A 20,535-nucleotide genomic window follows, 5' to 3' on the forward strand; every position below is an offset into this window, starting at 1 on the left:
ACAAGACATGAAAAAATGCTGTTTCGGTAGTCTTCTAGTCATTGCACTAACACTAGTTAGCAATGGCTCACGAAACAACCTTCAAATTTCACAATTACATAAAAATTGTATCCATGAGTTCATCTGACTGGGTAAGTAGACAGAGGGCTTAATTGTCAAAATCCCATGCCATCCCGTAAAGATACTTAAACAATACCTTATGCAGTGCAACACCCATGCGTAAGTGTCATCTGCCATCAGCTTAAGGGTCAAGTACTGCACTTCAATGCCATTTTATGGTGGATAAAGAGTTGAGTGATGTTTACAGACCCACATAAAAAGGGACTGCCATTCAAGATAGTATTGAGATATGAGTCATATGTGAAGACTAGACTCCAAGTTGAGAAGTACTGCTGATTTTCATTATTCAACTCTAACCAGTATTGCAGGATTCATTTTCTCCCTGGTAAATTACTGATTTTGATTGATTGTAAGTAGAGTCCTCTCACTTGGTGTCCCAGGAGTGAGTCAGTCCCTGATTACAGCAGATGGATAACAACCAGCAGAGTTGTGGAACTCAAGGGCCGGACTTCAATACCCCATGGAGAAGAAACAGCTTTATTTTTATTACAAATGCACCAATGAATGTGTTTTGTATTCTGTTGATAGATGTATTACTTACTCTATCAATCTCTGTACCATATGGTGGTCTATGGGGGTAACTCAAAATAAATGTAAATCAATAAGAGAGATGTGAGAACTTCAAAGTGAGAGACAAGTCTTGGTGTTCCAGGGTTGGTGAATGTGTGTCAGCATGATGAAACAAACAAAGTAACTCAAATTGAGGAGCTCCAGTTCCCATAAAGGATGTTGGAATTACCCTTATCTCCTTTCCAACATTTTGAAAGGCATCAGTCTTAACAAATGTGTGAATCATCATCACAATTCAGTAGGAGTATGAACTACCTATCATATCCCTCAACAGAACAATAATCATTCCATAGATTCAATTAATGAAGAAAAAAATTCTGGAAGTTTGTATTTCTTCTTGGTCTGGATGCAACATGGTATTGGCTAGACAAATTGTATATTTCTTTTTTCTTTTTGAGCATTTGTTGTTACCGTTTCTCGGAATGGACACTAACCCCATGATCCAACACAACTAAAAGTGCAACAAGGTGGACAAGTAAGAGTTTCCACTTGATTGCAGTCCAGCAGGGCCCTCACAAGAGAGGCCACATTAACAAAGTTAGCTTGCCCATCCATCAGTTTACTTTGGGTAATTAACAATCCATGTATTCCATTATAAGTAATTAAATGAAGAGGTAATAATGGTGATATTGACAACTTGTTATAACTGCTAGATTTATACTCAGATAAAGGGACAAACTATAGATATAGCAATAATCAGGGCCATAGTTATGTAGGTTGATGCTTCTGGTAATAACTACTAATAAGAAGTGGGGATATGTATATAAAGCATCCAAACCACGCTGCGCTGTGGTCCTTCCATCGCACCACCGCGCACGCTCACACAAAAACTCTGGATGCATTATTCTCTGATTATTTCCCAGTCCAATTAATCTAAAACAGGGACGTCACTTTGGGTGAAAGATCAGCCAATCGAGACCGGCCGTGTTGAAGTTATGCCGCATGCGTTGCTGTGGACACTGGTGGGACTTGGAGTAGCTGGGGTTGGTGAAGATACAAAAATACCTGCTCAGTAAAGACGTGCCAGGAAAGAATGTGGAAAGAAAGGAAATAGCAGGAAATGGCAGGTGAAAGGAATGTTATTTTGTACATTTTGTATTCATGCTCAAAGGTGAACTCTAACAACATACGACTACACTGTGTGCATCTTTAACCCATTACATGTGCTTACCGTGACTTGACCCACAAACACGTTGGCCTTCTCCTCCTGGACAGTGAGGTTCCTGGGCAGGGTCAGGTCAAACTTAGGGTCGTTATCGTTTACATCAGTCACCACTATGTTCACTGTGGTGGTGGAGGTCTGGAAACAAAGACAGAGAGAAAGAAACAAGTTGATCGTGTGTGTGTATACACGCACACACCTGCATGCATGTGTCTGTGTACTCGCACAAGCAGACAGTCACACTGTATTTGCGGTAGATTGGAAAGCTTTGAAAGAAATCAAAACTAAATTCAAAGACATTCTGTACGATGATACAGTGTAAATAATTCAATGACAATTTGCAAAACAAAAGCCAAAGCAGCAGGGAATCAAATATTTTCAAAAAAATTGGGAAATTAATATATCTTAAGCAGAACCTGTGATGACTAGGCAAACACAAATATACTCTACACTATGTCAAATTGTTACTGAAACTAACTCACACAGACTTCATCTTCACGGAGAATGCAGAGAATACAATATTACGAATGCAACAAAGGCTGTATCTTTGTGGATATACTGTACAGTGTGCAATTATTATCACATAACATTAACTGTTTGAGGGCAGAGTTCTATTTGACTTTATCATTGGCACTCCAAGTGAACTTTTGTGATTGAAAGGCACCCAGCATCCAAGACTATCATCAGTTGTTGACTGATACTGTAGGACAGCTGATTCAAAAAACCAAATCATCATCAAGCTTTGATTATTTGAAACAGCTGTGTAGTGCTAGGGTAAAAACCAAAACGTGCACCCGTGGGTGGGGTGGGGGGGTGCCATGTCCTACCCTGCTGTAGGACATGGCAGTCCCTTCAATAGAGGAGGAGGATCCTCTGTATCCCAATGCTGGTAATAATATACGATTTGGGAAGTCAAAGTGTACCAATGTAGTGCAGTTAACCTTCAAACAATGACACCAGTATACAACCCTCCAAGACCCTTGTATAAATCACTGGGAAAGATAGCTGAATATGCACAACATCTATAATCCCATCATGCATTGAGGCAATGCTGTGCTTACACAATGGCGCAAAATGGGCTCCTTGGGGAGGAAAGGAAATGATACAATGTAAAACAAATAATTCCCGGGAGGTAGGCATCCTCCTCGCCTCATAAAGCATTTCAGGCATAGGGGAGGAGAGAAGTGACCTGGTTAATGTCAACTTAATTTCTACATAGTGTACAGGGAACATCTTTGAGATTTTTTCCTCTTTTTCTTTTGACACCCATAATCACCTTTTTTCTCAAAGATTGGCCAAATACAGCTACAGCACCCCCCTGTACAATATCAGATGCCAGCCCATTTCTCTCTGTGAGAGGTAGAAGCTTTACAACATCATAACATGTCATCTTTCTGTGAGAGGTCGAAGCTTTACAACATCATAACATGTCATCTTTCTGTGAGAGATCGAAGCTTTACAGCATCATAACATGTCATCTCTCTCTGTGAGAGGTCAAAGCTTTACAACATCATAACATGTCATCTCTCTGTGAGAGGTCGAAGCTTTACAATATCATAACATGTCATCTCTCTCTGTGAGAGGTAGAAGCTTTACAACATCATAACATGTCATCTCTCTGTGAGAGGTCGAAGCTTTACAACATCATAACGTGTCATCTCTGTGAGAGGTCGCAGCTTTACAACATCATAACATGTCATCTTTCTGTGAGAGATAGAAGCTTTACAACATCATAACATGTAATCTTTCTGTGAGAGATTGAAGCTTTACAACATAACATGTCATCTCTCAGAGGTCAAAGCTTTATAACATCAATACATGTCATCTCTCTCAGAGAGGTTGCATTTCGAGAAAAAAAAGAGAACAGAGAAGAAAATAATAGCTACAGTGGCAAGAAAAAGTATGTCAACCCTTTGGAATTACCTGGATTTCTGCATAAATTGGTCATCAAATTTGATCTGATCTTCATCTATGTCACAACAATGGACAAACAATAGTGTGCTTAAACTAATAACATACAAATTATTGTATTTTTCTTGTCTATATGTTTAATATATAATTTAAACACCCTAATGACATCTCCAAAAGCAAATTGAAGTCAGGAGTCAGCTAACCTGGAGTCCAATCAATGAGACGAGATTAGAGATGTTGGTTAGAGCTGCCTTGCCCTATAAAAAACACTCACAAAATTTGAGTTTGCTATTCACAAGAAGCATTGCCTGATGTGAACCATGCCTCGATCAAAAGAGATCTCAGAAGACCTAAGATTTAGAATAAAGCTGGAAAGGGTTACAAAAGTATCTCTAAAAGCCTTGATGTTCATCAGTCCATGGTGTTAGGATCTGAGAATATGAAAATATACTTATTCATGTCACTGATGGAGTGCTAAGGTTTAGAGGGTCTACACCAGAATATAAACGGTTATAGGAGGAAAGTATATAGTGTGATCAACTAAGCTTGAAATGTGTTGAGTGCAGGGAAGTGATTATATGTGGCAGGCATTGATAAGGGGAGAGAGCCATGGATTAGTGATGGAGGGGGATTGAGGTCAGGTTAACTTAAGGGAGAAATATAAGTTTATGGCCTGTATCACTAGTGTCCTGCTTAGCAGTAAAGAATGATGTTTGTACAGATGGGTAGGAGGAGACTCAGCCTAGGAGAAAGGGTTAAATATCAGTGATTGTGTGAAATGTCTGAATTACAGCTGTATCGGCCCTTTGGGAACAATTAAACTTGGTTAAGCTTCTCTGGTGTCCGTGAGTTATTTACTCTGAAAATAAGAACCTAACAATGGTATGACAAATTGTCTATGAATGGAGAAAGTTCAGCACTGTTGCTACTCTCTCTATGAGTGGCTGTCCTGCAAAGATGACTGCAAGATCAAAGCACAGAATGCTCAATGAGGTTAAGAAGAATCTTAAAGTGTCAGCTAAAGACTTACAGAAATCTCTGGAACATGCTAACATCTCTGTTGACGAGTCTACGATACGTAAAACACTAAACAAGAATGGTGTTCATGGGAGGACACCACAAAAGAAGCCACTGCTGTCCCCCCCAAAATATGGCTGCACGTCTGAAGTTTGCAAAAGTGCACCTGGATATTCCACAGCGCTACTAGCAAAATATTCTGTGGACAAATCAATCTACAGTTGAGTTGTTTGGAAGGAGCACACAACACTATGTGTGGAGAAAAAAAGGCACAGCACACCAACATCAAAACCTCATCCCAACTGTAAAGTATGGTGGAGGGATCATCATGGTTTGGGGTTGCTTTGATGCCTTAGGGCCTGGACAGCTTGCTATCATCGACGGAAAAATGAATTCCCAAGATTATCAAGACATTTTGCAGGAGAATGTCAGGCTATCTGTCCGCCAAATGAAGCTCAACAGAAGTTGGGTGATGCAGCAGGACAACGACCCAAAAGACAAAAGTAAATCAACAACAAAATACGCCTTCTGGAGGGGCCCAGTCAGAATCCTGACCTCAACCCGATTGAGATGCTGTGGCATGACCTCAGGAGAGCAGTTCAAACCAGACATCCCAAGAATATAACAGTTTTGAAAAGAGGAATGGCCCAAAATTCCTCCTGACCGTTGTGCAGGTCTGATCCGCAACTACAGAAAAGGTTTGGTTGAGGTTATTGCTGCCAAAGGAGGGTCAACCAGTTAATAAATCCAAGGGTTCATATACTTTTCCCACCCTGCACTGTGAATGTTTACACGGTGTGTTCAATAAAGACATGCAAATGTATAATTGTGTGTGTTATTAGTTTAAGCAGACGTTGTTTGTCTATTGTTGTGACCTAGATGAAGATCAGATCAAATTTTATGATTAATTTATGCAGAAATCCAGGTATTTCCAAAGGGTTCACATACTTTTTCTTGCCACTGTACATCCAATATAGGCCCCACTCTCTTCCTTCACAATTCATGATAACTCAGACACTAACTGTTCTATGATGGACCTCACATCTCCCAGCTCCTGAAGGCTAATTAGGCGTGGGTCTTGTGTGGGCAGGAGTTATGAAAGCCCAGCATCTCCTTGCTCCAGTTCTTTATGGCTGGATGTGGCCATCAGTCGTATGCTGATTAATGAGCTCCTTTAATTTATTTATTAGAAGAAATACATGTCTGTGATCTCCCCTCTCTGTCACCACAGTCCCTAAGACATGGCGAGGGTGCCAACGGTACAGCCGTTAAAGTGTCAACACGGTTGGAGCTTGTGTGTGTGTGGATGTGGTGAAGTTTGATGAGCTGTGTAGGCTGCCACAGTCACCTCATCTGAGTTTTTGAATTTTTTTATTATTATTTTATTTAACTAGGCAAGTGAGTTACAGTGGGGGGAAAAAGTATTTGATCCCCTGCTGATTTTGTACGTTTGCCCACTTACAAAGAAATTATCAGTCTATAATTTTAATAGTAGGTTTATTTGAACAGTGAGAGACAGAATAACAACAAAAAAAATCCAGAAAAACGCATGTCAAAAATGTAATAAAATGATTTGCATTTTAATGAGGGAAATAAGTATTTGACCCCTCTGCAAAACATGACTTAGTACTTGATGGCAAAACCCTTGTTGGCAATCACAGAGGTCAGATGTTTCTTGTAGTTGGCCACCAGGTTTGCACACATCTCAGGAGGGATTTTGTCCCACTCCTCTTTGCAGATCTTCTCCAAGTCATTAAGGTTTCAAGGCTGACGTTTGGCAACTCGAACCTTCAGCTCCCTCCACAGATTTTCTATGGGATTAAGGTCTGGAGACTGGCTAGGCCACTCTAGGGCGGTAATGTGCTTCTTCTTGAGCCACTCCTTTGTTGCCTTGGCCGTGTGTTTTGGGTCATTGTCATTGGAATACCCATCCACGACCCATTTTCAATGCCCTGGCTGAGGGAAGGAGGTTCTCACCCAAGATTTGACGGTACATTGCCCCGTCCATCGTCCCTTTGATGCGGTGAAGTTGTCCTGTCCCCTTAGCAGAAAAACACCCCCAAAGCATAATGTTTCCACCTCCATGTTTGACGGTGGAGATGGTGTTCTTGGAGTCATAGGCAGCATTCCTCCTACTCCAAACACGGCGAGTTGAGTTGATGTCAAAGAGCTCCATTTTGGTCTCATCTGACCACAACATTTTCGCCAGTTGTCCTCTGAGTCATTCAGATGTTCATTGGCAAACTTCAGACGGGCATGTATATGTATTCTTGAGCAGGGGGACCTTGCGGGCGCTGCAGGATTTCAGTCCTTCACGGCGTAGTGTGTTACCAATTGTTTTCTTGGGACTATGGTCCCAGCTGCCTTGAGATCATTGACAAGATCCTCCCGTGTAGTTCTGGGCTGATTCCTCACCGTTCTCATGATCATTGCAACTCCACGAGGTGAGATCTTGCATGGAGCCCCAGGCCGAGGGATATTGATAGTTCTTTTGTGTTTTTTCCATTTGCGAATAATCGCACCAAATGTTGTCACCTTCTCACCAAGCTGCTTGGCGATGGTCTTGTAGCCCATTCCAGCCTTGTGTAGGTCTACAATCTTGTCCCTGACATCCTTGGAGAGCTCCTTGGTCTTGGCCATGGTGGAGAGTTTGGAATCTGATTGATTGATTGCTTCTGTGGACAGGTGTATTTTTTACAGGTAACAAGCTGCGGTTAGGAGCACTCCCTTTAAGAGTGTGCTCCTAATCTCAGCTCGTTACCTGTATAAAAGACACCTGGGAGCCAGAAATCTTTCTGATTGAGAGGGGGTCAAATACTTATTTCCCTCATTAAAATGAAAATCAATTTATAACATTTCTGGCCTGCATTTTTCTGGATTATTTTGTTGTTATTCTGTCTCTCTGTTCAAATAAACCTACCATTAAAATTATAGACTGATCCTTTGTCATTGGGCAAACGTACAAAATCAGCAGGGGATCAAATACTTTTTTCCCCTACTGTAAGAACAAATTCTTATTTACAATGTCGGCCTACCAAAAGGCAAAGGCCTTTTCAAAAGGACAGCGGCTGGACACTAAATATTTTCTGAACTTCACGCGCCAATGTAAAATGCTGTTTTTGGATATAAATATGAACTTGAGAGAACAAAGAATGCATGTATTGTGTAACATGATGTCCTAGGAGTGTCATTTGATGAAGATTGTCAAAGGTTAGTGCTTCATTTTAGCTGGTTTTCTGCTTTTGGTCGTCTACCGTTGCTTTGTAAATGCTAAGAAAAAGGCTGTTTTGTGGCTCTGTTGCTGTGGTGGTATCCTAACATAATGTAATGTTTTGCTTTCTCTGTAAAGCCTTTTTGAAATCGAACAACGTGGTTGGATTCAGGAGATGTTTATCTATAAAATGGTGTAAAATAGTTGTATGTTTGAGAACTTTGAATTATGACATTTTGTAGTTTTGAATTCGGCGCTCAGATTTTTCACTGGCTATTAAATAGTGTGCACGGTGGGTGGGACGCAATCGTCCCACCTACCCTAGAGAGGTTAATCTAACTGCTTAACTATTTATCTTTACATGGAATTGTATTTGGGTTTTTTTCACCTATCTTTACAGGAAAATGCCACGGGCACTATCTGATGTGTGGAGACATTTCACTGCTGCTAATGTAGAAAGAAAAGCTGTGTACATTTGCAAATACTGTGCCAAATCATATGTGAAGAATGCAACAAAGATGCAGAATCATCTGGTCAAGTGCATAACGTTTCCTCAGCGCTCACAACAAGCAACCTCTGACAAAAGTCCCTCTACTTCTATTTGAGGTGAAAGTTATGAATCAGACACCTTATCGATAGCAACAGTTTTTTTGACTCAATGGAGGAACATAGAGAAATGCTGATGAATGACTTGCTCGAGCTGTGCATGCAACTGGTTCACCTCTGATGCTCACGCAATGTGTATTGGAAGAGATTTCTGAATGTTCTTCGCCCAGCATACACCCCTCCAACCAGACATGCTTTATCAACTCATTTGCTGGATGTAGAGTTCAAGTGAAGGTCAAGCAAATCATAGAGAAATCAGACTGTATTGCAATCACCTCTGATGGGTGGTCGAATGTTCGTGGGCAAGGAATAATTAACTGCATCATCTCCACCCCTCAACCAGTATTCTACAAGAGCACAGACACAAGGGACAAAAGACACACCGGTCTCTACGTAGCAGATGAGCTGAAGGCAAGGAAATGGTTAGGTATGTGAAGGGTCATCAAGTTATAGCAGCAATCTACCTCACCAAGCAAAGTGAGAAGAATAAGAGCACCACATTGAAGCTACCCAGCAACACCCGTTAGGGTGGTGTTGTCATCATGTTTGACAGTCTCCTGGAGGGGAAGGAGTCTCTCCAAGAAATGGCCATATCACAGTCTGCCGATATGGATAACCCCATCAAGAGGATCCTCCTGGATGATGTATTTTGGGAGAGAGTGGTAGGCAGCCTGAAACTCCTGAAACCTATAGCAGTAGCCATTGCATGGATTGAGGGAGACAATGCCATCCTGTCTGATGTTCAGACTCTGCTTGCAGATGTAAGAGAAGAAATCTGTACTGCCCTGCCCACTTCACTGTTGCTCCAAGCAGAGGAATCTGCCGTTCTGAAATGCATCAAAAAGCGTGACTTCTGCCTGAAGCCCATACACGCCGCAGCGTACACATTGGACTCCAAGTATGCTGGCAAGAGCCTCCTATCTGGTGCAGAGATCAACAAGGCCTACTACCGTGTCTCGCCATCTTGGACTGGATGAGGGCAAGGTTCTTGGTAGTCTGGCGAAGTCCACTTCCAAGCAAAAGCTTTGGGATGGAGATGCAATATGGCAGTCGTGCCAACATATTTCATCAGCCACCTGGTGGAAGGGACTTTGTGGATCTGAGGCTTTTTACCCTGTTGCCTCCATCATCCTCCAAATCCCACCAACATCAGCCGCCTCAGAGCGCAACTGGTCCTTGTTTGGGAACACACACACCAAAGCACGCAACAGGCTGACCTATACAAGGGTTGAAAAATTGGTGGCCCTCTGGGCATATTTGAGGCTTTTTGAGCCTGACTACGAGCCATCCTCAACAAGGTTGGAAAGTGACAGTGAAGATGAGGCCTCAGAGTCTGATGTTCAAGAGAGGGACATTGAGGAGGTCCAGGGAGAAGACATGGAAGCCTGAGAGGAAGACAACCAAAGCTTTAGTTTCTAGACTATAATTTTACAGATGTATGTTGAAAACGTTTTTGGGAGATGCAATGAATCATTGGGGTCATTCAATATTCCCTTTCTTTTGTTGTTCAGTGAAATCATCCCATGTGAAGAGTAAACTCATTTAATTAAAGTTCATTTCATAACTAAATAGGTTTTTCATTTCTATTGGAAGGATTGAATCATTTGCAATTATGTCTACTTGTGATAAGGTAAAAGGTTTATGTTTCTGTCTCCATATGATATGGTAAATATATCCAAGGCAAAAACAATCTACATTTAAATGGTATTAATATTAACTTGCATATATTTCCGTTAATTCCCATAAATTCCCGTTAATTTCCATATATTCCCACAGAAAGTTTCCACCTCTGAATATTCCCCAAAATGTGCAACCCTACCTATAACAGTTAGGATCAGCTTGATCTCCCCCTTTAAATAAAGGACAAACCGTGGCTGCCTTCCAAGCAATGGGAACCTCCCCAGTAAGGAGAGACAGGTTAAAACAGTTCGAGATAGGCTTGGTGATGATAGGGGCAGCAACCTTAAAGAAGAAAGGGTCTAAACCATCTGACTCAGATGCTTTTTTGGGGTCAAGTTTAAGGAGCTCCTTTAGTACCTCGGACTCAGTGACTGCCTGCAGGGAGAAACTTTGTAGCAGAGCAGGGGAAAAGAGGGAGGAGCATCGGGGTAGTTGCATTAGAAGGGGTAGGAGATGAGGAAATGTTGGACGGGCAAGGAGGCATGGCTGAGTCAAATAGGAATCCTGACTTAATGAAGTGGTGATTAAAGAGCTCAGCCATGTGCTCCTTGTCAGTAACAACCACATCATCAACATTAAGGGACATGGGCAGCTGTGAAGAGGAGGGTTTATTCTCCAGGTCTTTAATCGTTTTCCAGAATGTCTTGGGGTTAGACCCACAGAGAGAGAACTGCTCCTTAAAGTAACTAACGTTGGCCTTCCGGATAGCCTGAGGGCAGTTATTTCTCATTTGCCTGAACGAGAGCCAGTCAGCCTGACTATGCGCGTGCCGAGCCTTTCACAAAATGCAATTCTTGAGCTGGAATAACTCTGCAAGATCACAGTCGAACCAGGGGCTGAACCTGTTTTTTATTCACATTGTCTTTATGGGGGCGTGTTCGTTAACAATACCACTGAAAATATCAAAAAAGAAGGTCTTCGACAGAGGGGATCAAGCTGATTCTATACCATTTTACAGAGGCCAGTTCATGAAGGAAGACTTGCTCATTAAAGTTTTTTAGTAAGCGTCTATGACAAATCAGGACAGGTCGTTTCACTGAGCAGCCATTACGAACACGATCACTAAGGGCCTTACAGAAAACACCAGACTGATACCTATCAGGATTATTTGTGAGGATAACATAGAGGAGAGTAGCCTTTTGAGTGATAAGTACAGTGGGTTATCTATCAACAGTACTTAGTCTCTATGGATGATGGGTTAGTTCTTTAGTCAACTTGGCAACATAATATTATACTAGCCTGCAGGCTATTCATTTGGGGTTATTTGATTTCTGAAAACGAATGAAAAGATAATCATTAATTGTATACTGAACATTCTTTTCAATTTATGAATTCAATTTCCATTAATTTCCTGAATTGATGGAGTCAAATGCAGGAAACAGCAGAGGGAGCACCCCCTATCCACAATGAAGGGACAGCAGTGGAGAAGGTGGAACGTTTTTTTATGTTCCTCGGCGTACACATCACAGACAAACTGAAATGGTCCACTCACACAGACAGTGTGGTGAAGAAGGCGCAACAGCGCCTCTTCAACCTCAGGAGGCTGAAGAAATTTGGCTTTTCACCCAAAACCCTGACAAACTTTTACAGATGCACAATCGAGAGCATCCTGTCAGGCTGTATCTCCTATTCAACTGTTTCTCAGTGTATTAGACATCTTTTTGGATTTCTCTCAGCCTGTCCACCCCTCTCTTTCCTTTGTGACTGCACCTCCTGATGGGCTGCAGGGTCAGACAGTAATTTTCCTGTTCCCATAGGGACTCCATCGTAACAGACACATGCAAGAACGCACTCACGCACGCACACACACACACAAACTGAACAAGTTCCACAGACATGTGACTAACATAAATGGAATAATGTGTCCCTGAACAAAGGGGGGTTCAAAATCAAAAGTAACAGCCAGTGTCTGGTGTGGCCACCACTGTAGTGCATCTCCTCCTCATGGACTGCATCAGATTTGCCAGTTCTTGCTGTGAGATGTTACCCCACTCTTCCACCAAGGCACCTGCAAGTTCCCAGACATTTCTGGGGGGAATGGCCCTAGCCCTCACTCTCCGATCCAACAGGTCCCAGACGTGCTCAATGGGATTGAGATCCGGGCTCTTAGCAGGCCACGGCAGAACACTGACATTCCTGTCTTGCAGGAAATCACGCACAGAGCGAGCAGTATGGCTGGTGGAATTGTCATGCTGGAGGGTCATGTCAGGATGAGCCTGCAGGAAAGGTACCACATGAGGGAGGAGGATGTCGTCCCGGTAACGCACAGCGTTGAGATGTGCAGGCAATGACAACACGCTCAGTCCAATGATGCTGTGACACACCGCCCCAGACCATGACGGACCCTCCACCTTTGTTACATGTTGTGTTTATATTTTTGTTCAGTATTTATTTCAACATTTTAGGTAGGCTATATGATCACAAAGGTAATAGATCCCTTTTTGTATTACTTGTCAGGCACAGCTGAGTTTAACGAACATTTAAATCATTTGCTTGTTATTTTTATTTTACTGGGTTGATGGTGCCTGCATCTGATGGTCAGTCGCAGCAGACCATCAGACCCAAAAGGGACACCGTCTTCCAGCTGATGGCAAAACTCAAGTCGCACCGCATTATTTCTGCCTCGTGCACACATTCATGTTGTTACTCCTATGAACAGCAAAAGTGAAATATTCTGCGATATTAAAAAAAGACCCAAGCCACTAATAATAACAACAATGCAAGCCTATAGTTACAGTATCATTTTTTTGAAATTGCACAGTTGGTTAGAGCCTGTAAGTAAGCATTTGTTGTACTCGGCGCACGTGACAAATAAACTTTGATTTGAGTACACTTTCCTACTCACTCATTACTGCTGCAGTGCTTGTTGTAGCGCTGAATGGAAATAGGAAGAACGCGCATTTTATGACTTAGAAAAGTGTTGAATACAAAGTGTTGGCAGTGGTGAGTAAGAACAAACATGAACTCACTGATAAAAACAGCAGCTCTTTGCTGTATTCGTTGACAGTCTCTCTCTAGTCATGGTTTTAAACGTTTTGAAATCTTCCAGTATCAACTTTGCTGTAGCTTTCTTTTATATCCGTTAGTTCCTGCAGAAATGGTAATCTGAGCCATCCGATTGGCCAGCGGTAGGCCTATAGTGCACTTGATTTGCTCTCCGGGCCCGCAGGGAAGGCAGAGTTTGTACCTTCAGACACATGGTTAAAAATGTCAACAGTTGCCTACCCGGTGCGCAGGGCAGCTGAATCGGGTGCCCCTACCGCCAACAGCCCGAGACTAATAAAAAAATAGGAACACACAGCTTTATAGTTGGGTTTTTTACAGAAATGTTTGGCGATTGACTAGGAATGCCGTGGAGATCGACCAGTCCATCGCGATCGTCCGGTTGGTGACCACCGCTCTAGAAAGTTGAGTGAAGTTCAATAATATTTATTCTGCGTGGCAGTCCCAAGGGAGCTGCGCCCACACATGCACGCAGCTTAGACGGAACATTGCTTACAATCCTTTAATCAACATTAGTACACAGAGGGACAGAACTGGTCACCTCATTCTGAGGTCAGGGCACCCCTCTCTCTCGGCCTTTTTATTGGTATGTCACTCCCACTCTGACTTTCTCTCTGCGCATTGTGTAGCCTCATTTTCTCCCTCTGTCCTCCTCTCCCATCATACCATCTTCTTAGAAAATGCAGAAATGCTGTCTTTCACGCTAGTTAGCTTTGGCTCGTGAAACTACCTCTAACATCCTTCATACTGGACACAGAGACATAAAAATGGTTTCAATTAGTTCATCTGACTCTGGGGAAGTAGATAAAGCGCCTCATTGCCAAAATCCTGAAGTATCCCTTTAACACTGTATAGGATAGTCTTCTCACAGTAAAGTGCATGTTTATCTGTCTCTGAAGACCAAGCATGAGCTTCAAGGAAATAACTATAAAGGCCTGTATCCTAGCTGTGATCTTTGTATAAATCATCGGAAGTCAGACCTTTCCAGAAATTATGTCAATCAATCAATCAACCAATCCATCCTTCCATCCAATTCCCTAAATGACATGGGTGTAACAGTTCGCCAAACCCACAGTTCAGTACATATTGTGGTTTTGAGATCACGGTTCGGTACGGTTTCGGTACAGCAGGAAAATTAAATGTCATTCACAATGTTCAGCATTCACAATGTTCCTTGCATTGTCTGTTGTGACAGGATTGTTGTGTTGGGCATCTCAAGTTTCCACTCTGATGCTGCATTTGTAACCATGTGGGAGGTGGGAATTTACCAGTTGTGAAGTCGTAAAAACCAATTGGATGCATTCATGTGATTTGAACTTGTTGAGAAACGCCGATTGGCTAATGGCCAACAAACTGTGCCAACCATAAACTAAAAGTACAGCTGTCATGCTTGTAATTTATAGAGTTCAAAAACCAAAACTTTTTGTAAATAATGTTTGTTGTTGCACTTAACTGCCGAAAATGCTTTTATAAGGCCATTTCCTTAGTAGGTGACGTCAGAGGTCACCTTATGGGAGAAGTGGGTGGTTAGGAAGAAAGACAAGTTTCCCACTAGTAATTACCAGTTGGAGGCCATTGAAGTGGCTTTTCTCAGTCGTATGATGTAAATTCCCACTTGGTTAGAACGCACCATGACACTGCCTCCTTCAGTGCCAGATGCGTGTCTGTAGCATGGTCCATCTCCCACTCCGGGGTAACGTGATGGGCTGCTGCTGTTAATTAAGCGCAAACATTTCGGCTATGGTTTGCTTATATAGAACGTGTACTACATGTTTCCTGATATGGGTGCAAGAGGGAAGTTCGTAAAGTGTCTTGAGTACTTTCACGAGGTGCTGAAAACCCCTATTCTCAACCACAGAGACTGGGCGCATATCCGGGGCTATAAACCATCGGCTGTAAAACATATAAATATAACCTACCTATCGCTCTTGTAATTTCTTTGGCCCGGTCAGAATCAGCTGCCAAGGGCTGTTTGAATGCAGAGGGGAGACGGTGTTGTGTTGTTGTTTATTTGCATTTCTGTCTTGTTCCGGTATACTGGGGTGATTTCGGCATTCAAGTTTGCGCTCAATTTTGAGGTGTTGGTAGCTGCATAGGGTATTCGTGTTGAACGTGGCAACATACTGTTAACGTTTTATCCACAACTCTCTGTCCATTGCCATTTTAATCTAATGGGAAGACCAAAATCTTCCCAAACTGGACATTTAAACGATGATGTAAGATCCTCCAATTCTGGTTTATCAACCAAACCACTCGCCATCGTACAGAACTAGTTCCCGGCTGCACCTCACAAAAGGACAGTTTGAAATGTGCCAATTCAGATTAGAATTTTGATTACAATGTGCACATAGGCTCTTTTAACAGAAAAGCCTGACATTTTTTAAGAGGCAGGTCCCCATACAGAACGGTTTGGTACGTGTACCGTTGCACCCTTACTAACTGAATAAAAGATTCTCACCCCGCCTGGATTGCCATCAGAGGCAGTGACGATGAGACGGTACTGGTCAGTTGTCTCCCTGTCCAGAGGCTTCCCCAAAAGCAGCAGGCCTATCCTGTAGAGGGAGAGACAACAACACACAACACACAGCAGCATTAGTCAACAGCAAAACCCATGCTCTACTAAATCCATCCAGGATTTGTTGGTTTCCTTGCTAGTGGATCTGCAATGACTGGATAAGCTACAGTACAGTATAATGAGCAGGTGTACTTGAGACATGAACACGCTTTCTCTGCACACCTCTCTCTCTCTCTTTCTGTCTCTCTCTCTCTCTCACACACACACAGACACACACAAACACGCTCACATGATTGGAAACACAGACGGAAACATGCAGCTTCACATTTTCCTCCTTTCCACCTGCACTCTCATGGCTATAATTTAAAGCTTCTTTGACCAGGCAGGTCAGCCAGAGCCTACACTTCCTCGCCTGTCTGTCTGGCCCCCCAATGCATCACAGCCTGAGAGGACCAGCTCCAAGCTTGATTAAAGTTGTCAATTTTCCAAGTGAGTTCTCTTAGTTATGGCCCGTACACCTCTCCGCCACCGATTGAGCTGGCGTTCACAAGGCCAAGTACATTTTTCTCCAAACAGCATAAAAATGCAAAGCAGTGTCTTCCACAGCCAAGCTGTTGTGCCCATGGCCACAAAGGCCTAAAATCCATCTTCTGCACAGAATGAAGCCCTGGGGACAAAGAGCAGTGAAGCTGAACTTGAATATGATGATTATAATAATGATGATGATGATGATCTTTGCTTCTCAGACAACAGGGAATCCATCCCAAGCTGCTCGAAGTTGTGAACTCTACTCCGACCCTGTTTGAGAGGACACTGATCACGTATGATAGCGGCCAGCAGCTACAGGAGATATCCTAGAGAGAGGAAGCTGTTGTCAGATTGATAGTGGAGGGCAAGTGTAGGAAGGTCGTGCTGCATGTGAGTGATTCTGCACACCATATTTGCTTCTTTCCGTGTGTATGAACCTGTACGTTTTTCCCCCAGGACTGAACATATGATCTCTGGTATCTGCTTTTCTACATGTATGTCCTCTCTTTGACTCTGTAGCATATTTTGTGTGTATCATACGAGTAATGTGTCCAGGCCTTGTTGTAGTGATCTTTGCTCTCTATTCCTGGCTAAAAGTTGGAAAAGATCTGAGGTTGAGTTTCTCTGTCTCTACCCATCATGCCTCTGGGGAACCTGCTCCATTTAGAGGGAGTTATAGACCAAGGAGCCCATTATTCATATAGCCGTATCAAACCAGCACCATATGTGGCCTGAATCTGAACATCCTACGCTGCACAAAACCTATGCCGCCCCGTCATCCCCCTCAAGAGTTCTGGATGGGCTTGAAAAATGAGAGAGCAGCTCTGACTAGGTTGCCATAATTATCTCGCATACTCATCAAGCATACATTACCGGTTAATTATCCTTCGATTCATCAGAAGCCCCCAGCACCTGGTTAGGGGAATATACAGTGGGGTACTTATACAGTAAATCTGCTGAGGGCTGTTATGGTAATGTATAACCATTCGACCTCTCCAAAAGATACAGTAGGATAAGCGCTTGTTTTAGGAAGACGTCAATTGTATCTGCTCGGGGAGAGATTCCTGTACCAACCAAAGATGTCTCAGAGTCCTGGAGATATTGTCACATCTTTTCTTACTGCTGACACCACCGGGCCTGCGCAAAGTAATCATCCCTCCATACAAACAGTCGCTCCAACATGGAGAAAGATTAAGAGTAAACAAACTAAAATAAAAGAGGGGGAAACAATGCCTAAACAAGCCTTCCTGGCATGGCTGGGAGAGGCTTTAATGAAATAGAGAAAAAAATGGCTTGTTTTCAGTCTCCCCATGTCTCCTCACCGCGGCGCCATTGCACGGGACACTTCCCACTTCATTTCCTTGTTTATTTAAAGGGCAGTAAACAGCACTCGCCTCGTAAATATTTTATGGTGTTTCTCCTCTCGCCTCCATCCCTCTCGCCTCCATCCCTCTCTCAGTCCACCCCCTCCGCCTCCTCTCCCATGCCTTGCTCTGACAGACTGTATTGGCAGTGGGTGGCTGATGACAATTTTCATCTTCTTTCTGGTTGTATCCTCCTTCTCCACCTCCACCTCCTCCTCCCCTTCTTCTCTTTTTCACGTAGTGACACGTGTAACAACTCAGTGAGGCTGAGGACTGTCTGTGCTTCTAGGCTATAGGGGAGGATGTTGTAGAGGACTTCCACCTGCTAGCTCATAAAGCTGTTTTCTAAACATGGATGATGATAGATGCAGTTGACCCAGGGTGTTTTTGTTCTGTTCTTAATATACAGTGCATTCGGAATGTGTTCAGACCTCTTCCCTTTTTCCACATTTTGTTACGTTACAGCCTTATTCTATAATTGATTAAATAAAACATGTTCCTCATCAATCTACACACAATAACCCACAATGACAAAGAAAAACTGTTTTTTTCTGTTTGTAAATGTATTAAAAACAAAAAACAGAAATATCTTATTTACAAAAGTATTCAGACTGACTTTGAGCTCAGGTGCATCCTGTTTCCATTGATCATCCATGAGATGTTTCATCAACTTGATTGGAGTCCACCTGTGGTAAATTCAATTGATTGGACATGATTTGGAAAGGCAAACACCTGTCTATATAAGGTCCCACAGTTGACAGTGCATGTCAGAGCAAAAACCAAGCCATGAGGTTGAAGGAATTGTCCGTGGAGCTACGAAACAGGATTGTGTCGAGGCACAAATCTGGGGAAGGGTACCCAAAAATGTCTGCAGCATTGTAGGTCCCCAAGAACACAGTGGCCTCCATCATTCCTAAATGGAAGAAGTTTAGTAACACCAAGACTTCCTATAGCTGGCCGCCTGGCCAAACAGAGCAATCCGGGAGAAGGGCCTTGGTCAGGGAGGTGACCAAGAACCTGATGGTCACTCTAACCGAGCTCCAGAGTTCCTCTGTGGAGATAGAAGAACCTTCCAGAAGTACCACCATCTCTGCAGCACTCCACCAATCAGGCCTTTATGGTAGAGTGGACAGACGGAAGCCACTTCTCAGTAAAAGGCACATAACAGCCCGCTTGGAGTTTGCCAAAAGGCACCTAAAGTACTCTCAGACCATGAGAAACAAGATTCTCTGGTTTGATGAAACCAAGATTGAACTCTTTGGCCTGAATGCCAAGTGTCATGTCTGGAGGAAACCTAGCACCATCCCTACGAGGAAGCATGGTGGTGGCAGCATTATGCTGTGGGGATGTTTTTTCAGCGGAAAGGACTGGGAGACTAGTCAGGATCAAGGGGAAGATGAACGAAGCAAAGTACAGAGAGATCCTTGATGAAAACCTGATCCATAGTGCTCAGGACCTCAGACTGCGGCAAAGGTTCACCTTCCAATAGGACAACAAACCTAAGCACACAGCCAAAACATAGCAGGAGTAGCCTTGGGACAAGTCTCTGAATGTCCTTGAGTGGCCCAGCCAGAGCCCGGACTTGAACCCGATCTCTGGAAAGACCTGAAAATAGCCGTGCAGCGACGCTCCACATCCAAACTGACAGAGCTTGAGAGGATCTGCAGAGAAGAATTGGAGAAACTCCCAAAATTACGGTGTGCCAAGCTTGTAGCGTCATCCCCAAGAAGACTCTGTAATCGCTGCCAAAGGTGCTTCAATAATGTTCTGAGTAAAGAGTCTGACTACTTATGTAAATGTAATATATTTGTACGTTTTTTTGCTAAAAAATAAACAAATCTGTTTTTGCTTTGTCATTATGGGGTGTTTTTGTGTAGATTGATGAGGAAAACAATTTGGAAAATATATTTTAGAATAAGTGTCACGCCCTGACCAGGGGAACTCTGCTATTTTGGTCAGGGTGTGGTATTTCTATGGTTTATTTTCTATGTTTTGTTATAGCCTTTCTTTGTGGTTTATTTCTATGTTGGGCTCGGGGGTGATTTCCAATCAGACAGCTGTCGCTAGTTATGTCTGATTGGGAATCACATTTAAGTTCCTTTCCCCACACGATGTTTGTGGGTTGTTGTCTCTTTTGTTTGAGCAGTTAATGATCAGGCATTTTCTTGGTTTTGTGTACGTGTTTTATTCAGTGTAAGAATAAACATGTGTTCGCTCCCAGCTGCGTTTTGGTCCGCTTCTTCATCACCCGACGCCAATCGTTACAGAACAACCCACCAAACCAGGACCAAGCAGCAGAGGAATGAAGAGGAAGGATGGACATGGGCCGAGTTAAGGAGGAGCATTTCCAGGGCGATGGAAGAGTTTAGGGAGACCGAGAGGCATCCCCAAGAATTTTTTAGGGGGGGGGCACAAGGATTGTTTGATGGGGCAGGAGCTGCCCGCCAGTCAACAGTCACCAGAGCTGCCCGCCAGTCAACAGTCGTCGGAGCTGCCCGCCAGTCAACAGTCGTCGGAGCTGCCCGCCAGTCAACAGTCGTCGGAGCTGCCCGCCAGTCAACAGTCGTCGGAGCTGCCCGCCAGCCAACAGTCGTCGGAGCTGCCCGTCAGTCAACAGTCGTCGGAGCTGCCCGCCAGTCAACAGTCGTCGGAGCTGCCCGCCAGTCAACAGTCGCCGGAGTGGTCAGACTGCGCTGAACTGCCGGAGTGGCCAGACTGCGCTGAACTGCCGGAGTGGCCAGACTGCGCTGAACTGCCGGAGTGGCCAGACTGCGCTGAACTGCCGGAGTGGCCAGACTGCCCAGACTGTCCCGAGCTGCCAGACGTCCCCAGTCCAGTCCGGCCCGTC

General features: G+C 43.5%; 1 protein-coding gene across 5 annotated transcripts in view; it reads right to left on the minus strand.

The window, feature by feature from the left end:
• The window catches only part of LOC115193762 (protocadherin-15-like), a 286,361-nt gene that overhangs the window by 102,727 nt on the left and 163,099 nt on the right, over positions 1–20,535 (minus strand). For all 5 annotated transcript variants that reach the window (XM_029752726.1, XM_029752727.1, XM_029752728.1 and 2 more), the window contains 2 exons: positions 15,739–15,832; positions 1,862–1,990 (listed from right to left, as the gene is read on the minus strand). In XM_029752726.1, the coding sequence (XP_029608586.1) occupies positions 1,862–1,990; positions 15,739–15,832 (223 nt within the window). The remainder of the gene's footprint in view (positions 1–1,861; positions 1,991–15,738; positions 15,833–20,535) is intronic.

This window comes from Salmo trutta, chromosome 5, assembly GCF_901001165.1.
Source record: "Salmo trutta chromosome 5, fSalTru1.1, whole genome shotgun sequence".
Classification (NCBI taxonomy): Eukaryota; Metazoa; Chordata; class Actinopteri; order Salmoniformes; family Salmonidae; genus Salmo; species Salmo trutta.